Here is a 13,780-nt window from a genome sequence, read left to right as displayed (position 1 = left end):
GTGTGCCAGTACTTTTCACTTTCCACAATTGTCATGGCAGAGACTGTACTGCTGCTGCCCAAACTTTCAAATTTGCACATTCTCCTTTGTATCTGTGAAAGACTAATAATGTGCATGTGGTCAGCTCCCGTGGCTCAGCTGGCTTGTAACTCATTAGCTGGCTTTCTGTGTGCCATCAATGTGTCATCCTGTTGTTAGTGATACTCGATTTTTCTCTGTAAGTTCTGTTAGTACTTTGTGATCATACCTGTGCGAATTACAAAACCTGGTATCTGTGGTTTTTTATACATAGTCTCACTTTAGTTTTATCAGTCTTCCTTCCCCCTGAATTCAGATTTCTCAGTTCTTTTTCTCCTTCGCATTGTAAGGGAACACTCTGAATTTTTGGTACTGTTGTTTTAATTATTTAGTTCTTTGGAGATAGCATGAAGGCAGTTAGAGAAAGAAAGGACTTCACATCAGTGCAAATCTCTTTTGCAGGAAAGACACAAAGCTAAAATGAGCAAAGATAGAGACTTGCAGGGAAAAAAAAAAATAAGTGCTGGATGAAAATATAGTGTAGTGAAGACTTCAGTTAGTGAGTAGTTTTTGATGTAATTAACTTGTAAACATATAACTAGAATGATGCAATAGTCACATAAGTTCCTAGGACAACAAAAAAAAATCTTAAAAAATAGGCCTGTAAAACATGTCCCCCTGGAGGATTAAGCATAATTCAAAATATATGACTTTCAGCATTGCAGTGAGGGTTGGACTCTTCTTCTGGGCTTTTATGATCTGTATCACATGTCCAGGCAGATGTCTGCGCAGACAACTGGCTATAAACAACTGATTTGAGGCAGAAACAGGAAAAAATGGGGTTAAGAGTTTGTAGCCTTTCTCTAGATACTTGTTGTTTAGAATATTAATTGGGTCACTCCAACAGGAGTGCATCCCTGTAATTGTTGGTGATTGTGTGTCTTTGTAGTAGACAGTGGAAGACTCTCTGCCTGGCTTTTTTTCTGGGGCAGAACCTGTAATCTAAGACCTTCGTTATTGCTTCAGATGACATTCAGAGCAGCCTTGTTCTTTGTGCTGCTCCAGATACCAGTTAGGCTGGGATTAGTGGTGCTGGCTGAACATCTGGCTAGGTTGTGTTGTTAAATGAAAGCTTTTTTGCTATTATAATTTATTTTTGTAATATGAAACTAAAGGTAGTCTAAAGACTGTTTGCCTAAACATAGGAAACGCTTAAAACTGTTCTTAATGTACAAATCTGTTTCAAACTATACAGAGCAAGAGAGAAGGATGCTGGCATAACCACGGTAGGGAAATTGCAATGTGGCAGACATTTAGAGTGTGTTTTGGGGCTGAGTAATGACAGGTGAAGCCAGCACTTTTTAAAAAAGTGGCATTAGCTTTGTCTCTTCTGTGAGTGGTTGGTTTTTGCTGTACACAGTGGGTTGAAAACCAGGGTGCAGCGAAAGGGCCAAACTCCTTTGATAAATATCTTTGTTTAAAATGGCTTTCTTTTCCCATTTCCAGAGTATTTCATTGCTAATCCTTGTGCAGTCTCATTGTTTTTTTATTCTGTCACATGTTAGAAGGTGGTTATCTGTCTCCTTTTTAGGCCAGTAGTGCTGAGGAGTATGTTTTAAAACCAGTTAGAAAATAACAATTCTTGAGTTTAAAACTTCTGATCTCTAGCAGTTTGAATTGCAGATTCACTAATGGTACAGTGTGCAATCACAGCTCAGTTAGAGAAAATTACTTGATATCCACCACGTATGTGTTTTAGTCTTACAATGATTATCCTCTCCTCTAAGTACTTCTTCTGCAAGAGCTTCAGTTGATAAATTACACAGTAACTTTTAAAACTATGTGGAAATACTAAACTCCTATTGATTTTTATCCCTCAGATTAGTTGTTTCCTTGCTCAGCAGTTTTGCAGTAGCTAATGAGTTGTCAGCCTACTGGATGAGCTCAAACCTTAGCTATAGGGAGACTAGTGGCTGAATTTCAGAATTGGGTTTTTCTGTATTTCCTTCAGAAGAAGTATGTTCTCTTTTTATTTTCCACAGCAGCTTCTGGCTTCATTTCTAAAGTTAGCTTTCCCTGATGTTCCTGAAAATTGTGTATCTGTAAGTAAGTAGCTGTTGTTCAGCTTCCAGTGAGAGGACTTGCTGTTAAAGGAGTTTAAAGCTTGTTCTGCCCTCTACCTTTTCTGTCTCCTTGGTGATTTATTTTAGTTCCATTAAAGGTGTTACTGAGCAGGCTTCTGGCTTTCCTGAATTTCCTCTGGTTCAGAGCCTGGATTTTCTGATTTCTGTTTGTTCTTTGCCCACCTGTTGTAAGGTAGTACCTGGTATGAAAGGTGTGTATCTAGATGGGGTATCTAGATCTTTCCATTGTAGATGGCAATTTTTAAACTGTTATTGTGCTCACTCAAACTTCCTGTTAGTGATTCTGAGCAGGCATCGATACATCTTTTTGTACTGTTTTCTCACAAGGGAACAAAGATTTTTTTTCTGTATCATGTTTCTGCAAAGTAGAAGTATCTGTGCTTTTAATTGAACTCAAGAGGTTTTATAAATTGACCTGAATTTGTAGTGCTGTTCCAGGGAGCCAGAACTGAAGTAGTCAGGCGTGATGTGTTTTGGGAGAGAGGTGTTGAAGGTAGGGGCTAGAACAGCAAAGCAGTACTCATAGATCTGTTGAAGTCTGTGCACAACTTGCTTGCATTTCCTTTTCATGCAGACTCTTTATTCGTAACTACAATTAAATATATCCCTAAAACTAGAGTAACTCATGTCTACTGGAAAAGGTGATAGTGAGGTGAATCTGTGTGTCCTACTTGTGGGAGCCTTTTCTGCAACAAATTGCTTATCTTAAGTCCCACTGGGCTGCTTTCCACTGTGGTTTTTGAGCTTGGTTAACAGTAATGCTAATGTAGGTGCTGGCATTGTAACACCACTGGTCTTTGCCTAGTTTAGCTAAGACAATTCAGAATGAGCCTACATCCCCACTGGTGGTTTAAGCTATTGCCTCCATGAATAAGAGTGCATGAGACACCAGCCTTAGACTTGTTTTATTCTCTGGTAGAAGAGTAGTACCTTCTCACTGGATTATAAGCCATCATTGAAGGTATGTAGGTAACTGCTTTTGAAGCCAGGCCTCTTAACTAATGCTTCCCCATATAAATTTTTATCCTGTTGGTGCTGCTGCTAAACTAGGTGAAAAGTGACCAGTTGGTTTTAGAACAGCCTTCTTGATAGCTCAGTGAGGTTTGTCTGGCAAACCAGGAGAGGAACTCTCTCTAAACTATGCAAGATTTCTCAGTGTTTGTGTGAACAATGTCAAAAGTAAGTAAGCGCTGTTCTTAACAGGGACGTGTAAGAGATGGCAACGGCAAAGTGCTGTTCCTATGCAGATTTATGTGAGTACACTGATGCCATTTCAGTTTTATGCAACTTTGAGAATTTCTTATCCTGCAGCCACTTAGGATAGGAGTGTGGTAGAGGCTGCTGTCTCTGGACCACAATAAGGGCAGCTTTCTTTAATACCAAGGGCTTATAGCCCTTCCTAGATGTGAATATTACTGGTGTCAAAGAGGGAATCTGTGAAGCTTCTCTGTAATGCAGGTCTTCCTTGGTTCCTCTGTCAGCATCATCCTTGCTGGAGTTTAAGAGGCCCCATTGCCAATTAATGAGGTATTAAGCAATGTTTAGGTTGTCTCCTTTCTTTTCTAATGGCTGTTTAGGTAGAAGGGTATCAAGATTCTTGCCCAGTGCCATATTGTCTAAGTGAGAATGAAATCAAAGCCAGAGGCAGCTTTTCTGAAGCCACTGTAATGTAGCACAAGATACAATTACTAGCAACAATCTCATCCTAAACATTCTCTCAACTGCACCATTGTTTGTAGCTGCAAAAGACTGAAATGGAGAGAAGGAGCCTTGATGAATGATTGGAGTGGGAGGCCTGCAACTCTGATATCTAAACTGTGATTGTGTCTGTCTGCTGTTTTCTCTGGGGAAAACTACTGGTCTGTTCCTTCCCAGCTCTCGTTCCTTGAGAGGGGTGTAGAACAAGAGACAATTTTCCATTCTCAATTTAGTGGAACCTGTTTGGCATTTTCTTCTCATGAGAGTAAATTTTAGGTTCCCTATGTTTAAGAGCTGTTTTTTTCATTATTCCCAAGGAAGCACTGAATGCATTTAATAGCTGATTGTGCTGTATTGTAGGGAATGGGACACAGTCTTAGAAGTTAATTTCTAAAACACAGAGGACTGGTAACAGTGGAATTGTAATTATTTTCTTTGCTAAGTTATATCTTTTTGCAAATGTAAGTAGATTCTTGATATGTCGTTCTGAAAGCTCCCAGTTATAAAGCCTTTCTGTTAGTGGGAGGTAAGTTATGTTCTTGTCGGGTCAACTTGCTGCAAGTCACATAAATTGAGGAAGCTGCAGGTCACACAGTATCTCCCTGTAGATGTCTCCCCATAGAGGTGGTAGACTGTAGATGGCTGTTCACTGACACATATTTTTATTCTGTTATTCAGATCCCAGCCATGAGGGCACAGCAGAAGGGATGGAGAACATGGCAGATGCTGTCACTCATGCTCGATTTGTGGGCACAGATCATGCAAGTGATGAGGTTGTCTTGATGAAAATCCTACAGGTAAGAGGAGAGAAATGGTAATTACCATAATGGTTGCAGCCTGTTGTGGAACATATCCTGTTACATAGAGATGAAGAGGAGGGAGCAATGTTTTGACTCTGTAGGAGCTTAGTGACAGACTTTATTTTTAAACAGATGGCTCATATACCTGTGGTAAAAGCTTTTCCAAATGAAAATAGTTAAAAGCTTTAATTAAATTATTTTAAAATTATGAACTTGATAAGGTGGTAGTGTTGATAATCCTGCCTTGTGCATGGTCTGCGTTGGGGGTGTTAATTAAGAATACAGAGCTCTCAAACTTATTTTTGAGAAAAAAAAAATTTTGTCTCTTCTTTGTAGAGACAAAAGTATGGACTGTATACCTCTTGGGTCTGTGTACTTCTGAGCAGATATCTAGTTCCTGAATTTAAATATTGGGTAGTATGCAATGTATCTGGCCTCCTTTAGAAGTGGGTCAGGAGATCATTCTTATCTCCTAATTGGCTTCTTGAGCAGAGCATTCAGTTTGAAATGACTCCAGAAGAAACCTCCTTAGCTTTTCTGCTCATGGTAGTCTTTCTTGAGGAAACCAACCTCCCCTTGGGAATGCACACAAGCATCATTGCAGTGTGGTACATACAGGTGCTGTTCTTCGCAGGTGTTGAGGACGTTGCTGCTCACCCCAGTGGGAGCCCACCTCACCAACGAGTCGGTGTGTGAAATCATGCAGTCCTGTTTCCGCATATGCTTCGAAATGAGGCTCAGCGGTAGGTTTGTTCATACTTCTGCCGTTAAGAAATTGATCAGATTTCTTCAGTATTAGCTAGTTCTGTTATAGAGCATGCATCCATGGAAAGCTGCTGAGCTTTATATTATTGTGTCTTTCTACAACTTCATGGAAAATTTGTTGAGCGTTCACTGTACAAGTTTGGACTGCTCTTTTCCCCAGCTGTGTAGCGCCACCGTGTGATGCCGTGACCGTTTGCAGTAACGCAGGGTTGGAGCTGGTTTTAATAAATTTGCCGTAATCTCTGTAAACAAGACTCGGAGGGGAGTCTGCTTGAAGAAGCCTCTTGATAATATCACACTGAGTAATGACACCTGTGTTATTTGTTTTTGTCTTCGCAGAGTTATTGAGAAAATCTGCAGAGCACACTCTGGTCGACATGGTGCAGCTGCTCTTCACAAGGTAAACCTGCTTGTGTTTGCCTCAGCATTGCCGAGATGGCCCTCTAAGGACAGAAAGATTCCACACTTCCACTTAAGGGCCCTCAGAAAAATCATCCAAAATGGTCATTATTTAGAGGTGGAAGGGGATGAAGGATTTGGCACTTTTCTCTAGGGCTGACCCTGTCAGACTGCAGGGAGACAGAGGTAAGGAAGGCTGCCTGGTTTAAGGTGTCCTTTGAGGAGAGATGGACAGCCAAGTAATGAAGAGCTTTAGGATAGAGAACCAGTTTCAGGACAGAGAATGCAAACTTCACTGAAAAAAAGGTGCTCTAAAAAATATAGCTCTCTTTAGCAGAGAGAATAGAAATGGTATTGAATAGCCACACATTGATTTCAAGCTAAGAGCTTTGACCTCACGCATCAAAGAACATTTAAAACTCTTGAAGTCGTGTGTCTTGGACAAATGTTCTGCCCCTTTCAGCACCCTTCAGTTAATTAAGATGACTTCTTTAAAACTCAAGTAAGTTAATTAACTTCAAAACAGTTTCTCCAAATAGTGAAGTAATCATAGACTTTCTCTGGGTATTTTAAAGAGGAAATTTTTACAGGTACAGATTAAGTAGGAAAGGATTTTAGTGAAACTGACAGCTTATGAAACACAGTTGCATCATATTTTTTTTCCCCACTGTCACACAGTTCCAGTGGGTTCTCAGTTTTTTTCTCCTCTGCGTGCCCTGCATTGTGCATTGGATGAATGTTAGGCAAAGTCAGAATCAATCTCCTTAAAGAGGAGCCACCACATTACTTTTTCTCCAAATGCATATTTGAATTTTACTTGATTTTTCATTACTTACTGTGTAATCCTCTCCTCTGTCCTTGATAAGGCTTGGAGACACTGTCACCATCTGTGCCTGTGGACATTGGGATAGAGATGCAAGGCAAAGGCAGCAACTGCAGGGGTAGTTTGGCTGTCTTGCTTTCCAGAAAAAGAAATAGTCAAAGCTATGCTCCAAGGCTTTTATATCCTCATCAAGTAAAGACAGAATTGTAGTAAAGTAACAGAAGAGAGAGCAGGGTGTGTGGATTTGTAGAGCTGTACATGATGCCATTTGGTAGCACAGGTGAGAGCAGTCTACCTCATTCTGAGATGAGAACTGCTTATCTCCAAAGATTCAACTTTATGTGCATCTGCTGCGCTCCACAATTGTGTTTATGATACAGAACACAGGATAATTGCTGGGATTTCTACAAATTCAAAGAGAAGAATTGCCATAACTAGTGATAAAATGTACACTACAAGAGTCCTGCTGTGGATGACACTGATTCAGCAGCTGCTTTTAGCAGCATCAGAAAAACCTGTTTTGAACAAAAGTAAATAATAAATGCTGAAAACATACACTGAAGGAAAATAAATGGTCTGTACATGGCAGGAAAATCAATATAGAAAAATAGCCATTAGTAGTAAAAACTAACTTGGGTTTTCTAGTATCTGCAGCATGACTGGAAAGACCAGCCTGTTTCTTTCCCCTTCTTGTTAATCTATGTAAGCTTATGGTTTTTGGCTTGCTCTTTGTATTTCAGGTTGCCTCAGTTTAAAGAAGAGCCTAAAAGCTACATGGGAACGAACATGAAGAAGGTAAGACTCAGCACTGTGTTGACTGTTCTGCTCCTGTCTTTGGCTTGTGCTCATCTCTATTTTGTTTGTTTTCACACTTGTATTTCTTTATTTCTACAAGTCCCAGTTCACTGAAAGAGCATGTTTAACCGCATAAATGGACATAGATTCATTAATTCGTGGGATTAAGTCCACATATCCAGTGGCAAGTCTTTTTTATGATACTGCTGCCTAAGTGAGACAGTCTGGATTCTGGGAACAGCCATCAGCTGCTGTGGGCTAGAAAACCCCAGCAAGTTCTGGGATCTGATGGTGTCATTGTCTGGTTATTTGCTGCCTTCTGCTCTCTCTCCAGCTTCTTCATCATCATTCTTCATTCACTACAGGTCTGAGCTCTTGAGATGTATTTTTGTCCAGTTCCTCCTGTGTAAATGGGAAACTTTTTGAGGCTGGTGAAACAGCATGAAAGCGTGAAATTGGCTTTTGTAGAAAAAGCTTTGGTGAATTCTAGAAGGGGCAGCATTCTGTGGTGAACACCTTAGTTCACACAATCAATGCCATCTCTATTAGCAGCCAAATCAAAATAGATTTTTCTTTATGCCACTTTCCCTAAAAGTACAGCTCTCTGAGGCTGGGCGTTCTGGATTTGTTTAACGTCACCATCTTGATCAATGAGTTTTTTAGCAACTGGATTCAGTATTTCAAATACCATGATGTGACCTTATATGATTATTAATGTAATACTTTCTTATTGAAGAGAGGTCCCATTGAAGAGCTCCATATATACTTCTATATTCTTTGTATTTCATATGAAGAATATCAATAAAGGTAATAGATTCTGCTGTTGAGACCAACCAACAGGATGGGGAAAAGTGCTAGAGAAGAAATAACTACCTTTCATCTTAACACTGAATATAATATACAGATTATAACTTCCACTGCTTTTATTTCAATGAGTTGAGAAAAGGGACAGCATAGGGTAAGCATACCTTTCAGAGCCAGTATAGCAGTGTTTTGAGAGACTGAATGCTTGGTTGTAGGAATTTGAAACCCAGTAAAGCTTAGGACTTTACTTCTTGTCTAGTAAACTAATAACTGCTTGTTTCCCTTGCTGTGGGAGAAGTCACAGGATTTGTGATGATGGTAGGCTGGTGTACAGAAAGCTAAAAGAGATCAGGCTAATGTATGGCAGGTATCAGGCTTTGTCATGGTTTGTGTACAGAAGGTGTAAAGTGAAGGTGACTGAATTTCGGAGGGCTGCCCTTACCAAGTGATGGCTGCTCCCAGCTCGGTTAAGTGATGCTCTGTCTTGTGTCCGATCTGTGCAGTTCCCCTGTACTGTCTCTTCGCTGTGCATGTCAGGAGTGTGCCCTGCAGCCTTGCACTCTGCCAGGTTATTCTTCTCTTTGGGTTTATTTTGCTTTGTTTAAACCATGCATTTGCCTATCTTTCACAGATTTCTTCAGGTCTCCTCAACAAACTGGAGCTAAGTAGTGGGGAACAGCCCAAAGCCCTGAACCAATTAGAGAGGGTATTGATCTTTAAGAACCTGAAGGTCTCTCTCTCCCTTCTCCCTTGTTACCTTACTCCCCTCTTCCTTCTCTTGTAAACACCACCTGAGAGATAGTTACGTTGTGTGCAGCAAATCTCCCTCCACTCATGTGACACAGCATGGCTTTTGGAGACAGTGCATGCCGTGGTTGCTTTGCAGTGTTGTGGCTGCAGCTGGGGCAGGCTTGGGAGGGAGAGACCCTTGTTTTACAGCAGCATTCAGTGTGTTGGTGCCACCTAAGAGTGACACCTGAAACACCATCACAGAATCCTCTGGAGGAAGGGAGTGGGAGGGCATGGATAAGATTTGACAGTGAAAACCTGAAAAAAGGGAACATAAAAAGTGTAGATTTGTCTCTGAAGTGTTGTGTGTCTTGCTTGTTGATCTTAATTATAGACATAGCTCCTCCATGTACCTGAGGGGTTTTTTGACCCAGCATTAAATTTTTTTTAGTTAAGGTAAAGCTTTGAGCTTTGTTACTTGGTAAAGGGCCACAGAGTTCAGTGCTTTCAGAATTTTTCTTGAAGGAGACTGCTGTATATTTTCAACATCTTTGTTCATGTTTCTACTGAAATAAAGTATGTGTCCCGGCACAGTATATCCTAATGGGGGATCTGTGGGGCCAAACTAATTTACAAAACACCTTAGTCCCTGCTAATTCCCCTAGAATTCTAAATTTCTAAAGAAATACTGTAGGCATGCAGATTATTTGGTTTGGATCAGTCATGGTAAACCTGAAAAACTAACTTAGACAGGACTGTTCTCAGTTTTCTATGTTGGTTCATAAACTTAATGTAGCTTTATTTTTTGTCTGGCATTAATGTTACTTAGTCCAAACAGAGATGAACAGAACTTTTGTCCTGTGTCTAAGACAAAGTAGATATACAAAGAGAATAGTTTGAAAGGCAGTGGCTCGAGACTTGCAGATTTATGCAGTTATGCAGAAAAAAAGATTAAGAAATGTTTCCCATTGCAGTAGAAAGTGTTCTAGGTAAACATTGGGTTCTGCTGTGGGAGTGAGGAGGAGTATACATCTGAATTTTCACAGATTTTTGGGGTGGGTTTTGTTCCTCGTTGCCTAAGATGCGTTTCACCAAATAACCTTCATAAGTTGTTGCAGTACAGGCAGGTACGTAAATGAGATGACTGGATTGCCTCGGTGTCTCCAGGACTCGGATCGTGGACTGCGTTCTCTCTGCATGCTTTTGTGTCTTGAACGCTACTTGGTGTGCTGACCAGTTCCATGCTGCATCTAGAATGAGCTCGTGTTTTAGTATAATCACTTTAATTACTAATCATTGGCCCCTGCCCTTTTTTCTTGAGGCTTACAGTATCTTATGGAAAAACAAACGAGTACAGGTAAGGTGACTTGTAGAAAAATGAGATCTCATGGACCATTTAAAAAGAATCTTGTAGTATTATATTTTTCTTCACCTTCCTAGACCTTAGCTAGGGTTTTATTTGTAAAACCTCATCTATCAAAGGAAGCATTTGGAGTCTTGTAATTCTTTTCTTCTATATTTTGTGGACATTTCTTTATGCTAAGGTAACTCAGATAAACGTAGTTGAATCTGTACAGAATTCCAAGCTGAATGAACAGTACCTCTGAGCTCCCTCTCTCATTTCTAAAGAATATTTTAATACTAACATCAAATGTTTTTTACCATCAAAACAACAAGCTTAAAGTAGTCTCAAGGATGTTGATAAGTAGAAAACTAATGTAACTCTAATATCACTGAGCATGGAAGAGGAAAGGAGAGTTTTAGATAATATGTGAGATTCAGGATATGTTAATGATCTGTTAAATGCCATTTAGCTGCTGCATTTAGTCAAAAAGGCAACATTAGGTTTAATATATCAGTGTGTTAACATACAATGCAGCTTCCTAGAGAAACTGGGAAATGCCTTGGAATTGAAGGTAAAAACAAGATTTAGAAATAGTTCCTTTAGTCAAAGGCAAATTGTACAAGTGTTTTTTACATTTTTTATACTAATATTAAAGCAAGGAATCGTGAGATTGTTACCTTTTAATTCAAAGAAAATCCAGAAGGAATGATGTTATTTTGCTGTCCTTTGATACATGTATTGTTTTAGAATTTCCAAGCTCATTATTTGTTAAAACAACTTATAGCCTCCTCACACTGATGAAATGTTTTTATTAAGCATTTCTGTTTGCTTTTGCAAATTTTTAAAGCTGTGCAATAGTTTGCTACAATGAAGCAAAAGGAGATTGCAAAAGAAAAAGGAGGGAGGGCAAAATTATATGGGAAATAGTTCTATGTAGTCCTACTAGGTAATTCTAATAAAAGGATGCCTGTTTGTGTAGAATGTGGAGATTGGGTGGTATGAGATGGAAAGTACCTACTGGGTAATCTCATTTTATCTCACCCCACCTACCCCTCTACTCCCTGAAAAAAACCAGCCAAACAACAAAAACACCCCCCCCCCCAAAAAAACCCCACACCCCCTAAAAATCGAAAACAAACAAACAAACCCAAACCCTCCCCCACCCCCCTAAAAAACCAAAACAAAACAAAAACCACAAAAAATGAAATCCACAGAAAACTACCCCAACCAAAATCCCAAAAATGCCACAAAAAAAACCCAAACAACCCAAACAAAAGAACCAAAACCACTTAAAAAGCTCAAATAAACTTCGATTTTGGTCTAAATTATTTATAGTCTGATTAAGTGTTTTGGAATCTTTAAAAATCAGGTAAGTCTTCTTGCTTGCCTGACTGCACTGTTTCCCATCTATATGAAGCTGTTGTGACTCAGTCTCTGAAAGATGGCACAGGTTTGTCAAAATGATTACATATGGGCCTATATCTTAAGACCCTTGAGATGGAATCTTGGAAGTTAAAACAGGACAATTGCAAAGGGTAGATTTTGTGTCTAAGGAAAAGTGCTTTTTTGAAAGGCCTAGTGATGAATTGAGGTGGTATTTGGTGTAGTATGAAAGGGGAGATTAGACAGAGTAATTAAATTGTCACAGTTGCATTGTTTGATAGAATGTTTTAAACATTAGGCATTTCTCAGGAGCATGACTGAGGGCAGAAGGAGCGGTATATGGTTAACCTGTATCAGTATCTCATCTCCATTTTGCTGATTCAATTTTGCGTCCTGCTGCAAGTAACTTTTAACCTAGCATATAACAACAACATGATTTATTAGCTAGAAGCAAAGTTGGTTTTGAAATTGTGAAACAGACCATTTTTTGGTGTAACACATAATGCTTCCAGGTTTCCTTCCTAATGAAAGTTGTTTGGTACGATGAACCATAAGTCTTCAGATCTTATTGTATAATTTACTGAAAAAGGAGAAAAAAAAACTAACCCAGCTATTTATGTAATAACTAGTAGGTAAAACTATCTGATCTAATTTGTAGCTGAAGCCTTTAATAAATGCAGCTGTTGGTGGTATTTAAGGCTCAGATTTTAGAAACTCAGGATTCAAGATCAAGAATCAAAGATAACACATATTTTATATAGCCCTATGAAGCAGTAAATAAGAAAGATGAGAGAGCTGATAATTTTGAAATGAAAGGATTATGATCCATAAGCATTGTAAAACATTTTGAAATATGCAAAATTTTACTTCTAGCTGTGTGCTTATCATGTAAGTATTTGCCAGAAGCTGTGATTTAGGATTCTTACTGCAATATTTGAAAGAAATAACAAGGAGCAAAGTAATTCTGAATCTATTAATTAGCACACTCATGGAAACTGTAGCACAGCTAAAACCTGGGGATTAGTCATCAAACAAATACAACTTGTGGTGTGAAGAAAAGTTACACAAATGGTTTACTGCACTGGGATATAACATTTTCACAAGCTTTGTTTAAATGGGAAGAAGTACAGGCTGAGGCCATATACAGGAGTTAGAATTCTACCTAGAAAATGGAAAGAGAAGAAAAAACAGTGGTGAAACCTAGAAGGTTTATTGGCATTTAAGAGTAGTAGTAGCTGGAAGGAGGTAAGTTGCAGAAGAAGGAAGAGACTAAAGAATATAGCTGTCTTCTACATAAGTTAAATCTGATGCTATAGTTATAAGAAATAAGGAATATTAAAGCCCAAAATAAAACCTAACTGTAATAAATTTACAAAGCAGAATACTGAATATGACGTGGTACCGAAGCTTGTTGAATGGTTTCCATGCCATGTACGGTACCTGTTCAGTGCTTAAATTTGCATCCAAACACAAGAGTAGATGCAATCCTGCACTTGGAGGAACTCACATTGTAAGGAACTGGTTTTCATGCTGGCCAGGGCCATTTGCTATCTGACTAAATATCATAATGTTTTCAAGAAGTTCTGGAGCATTTCATGCCTGAAATAGCAGTGCTGTGCGGCAAGTGCCACACAGTCTGCCCTGTTCCTGTTTTTGTTCTTGTTTTCCCAATCAAAGTTCTGTGTACAAACTAGAAGTAGAATCTTGGTCAACAAGGATATCAAGAGTCAAGGTTAGATTTAGATCTGAGGAGAGGTAATGTGACAGAAGGAAGGTGAAAGGAGAATGAGGTTTGTTTCTAAATCACTAGGATGGTATTTGCAATGTAACATGCACCAGTAGCAAATGAAGTGTTAGAAACACTTGTTAATAGTGAGCATGGAGGAAAGTGAGCATGGCATTGCTACAAAGATGAGGAGTGAATTGAGGTAAGAGATCAGTCACAGAGCTGCAGCATGCTCACACTTCTTTGTCAGCTTGATATATAGATGATGAAATTTTAGTTTCATGTCAAACCTAACTAATGCTTACTTAGATACTTTAATTGACACCCTTTGGAAGTCTGGAGGAGCTTTGG

General features: G+C 39.2%; 1 protein-coding gene across 5 annotated transcripts in view; it reads left to right on the top strand.

Moving 5' to 3' along the window:
• GBF1 (golgi brefeldin A resistant guanine nucleotide exchange factor 1) overlaps positions 1-13,780 on the top strand; it is a 103,433-nt gene that overhangs the window by 61,011 nt on the left and 28,642 nt on the right. For 2 of the 5 annotated variants that reach the window (XM_086898973.1, XM_086898972.1), the window contains exons 5-10: positions 4,539-4,657; positions 5,295-5,403; positions 5,765-5,825; positions 7,388-7,442; positions 8,878-8,952; positions 10,297-10,332. In XM_086898973.1, coding sequence (XP_086755099.1) covers positions 4,539-4,657; positions 5,295-5,403; positions 5,765-5,825; positions 7,388-7,442; positions 8,878-8,952; positions 10,297-10,332 — 455 coding nt within the window. The remainder of the gene's footprint in view (positions 1-4,538; positions 4,658-5,294; positions 5,404-5,764; positions 5,826-7,387; positions 7,443-8,877; positions 8,953-10,296; positions 10,333-13,780) is intronic. The other 3 variants (XM_086898976.1, XM_086898975.1, XM_086898974.1) reach the window with 2 other exon arrangements.

This window comes from Cyanistes caeruleus, chromosome 8 (genome assembly GCF_971803275.1).
Source record: "Cyanistes caeruleus chromosome 8, bCyaCae1.hap1.1, whole genome shotgun sequence".
Classification (NCBI taxonomy): Eukaryota; Metazoa; Chordata; class Aves; order Passeriformes; family Paridae; genus Cyanistes; species Cyanistes caeruleus.
Note: the sequence above shows the minus strand (reverse complement) of the source record. Positions and strands in the feature narration are given on the sequence as shown.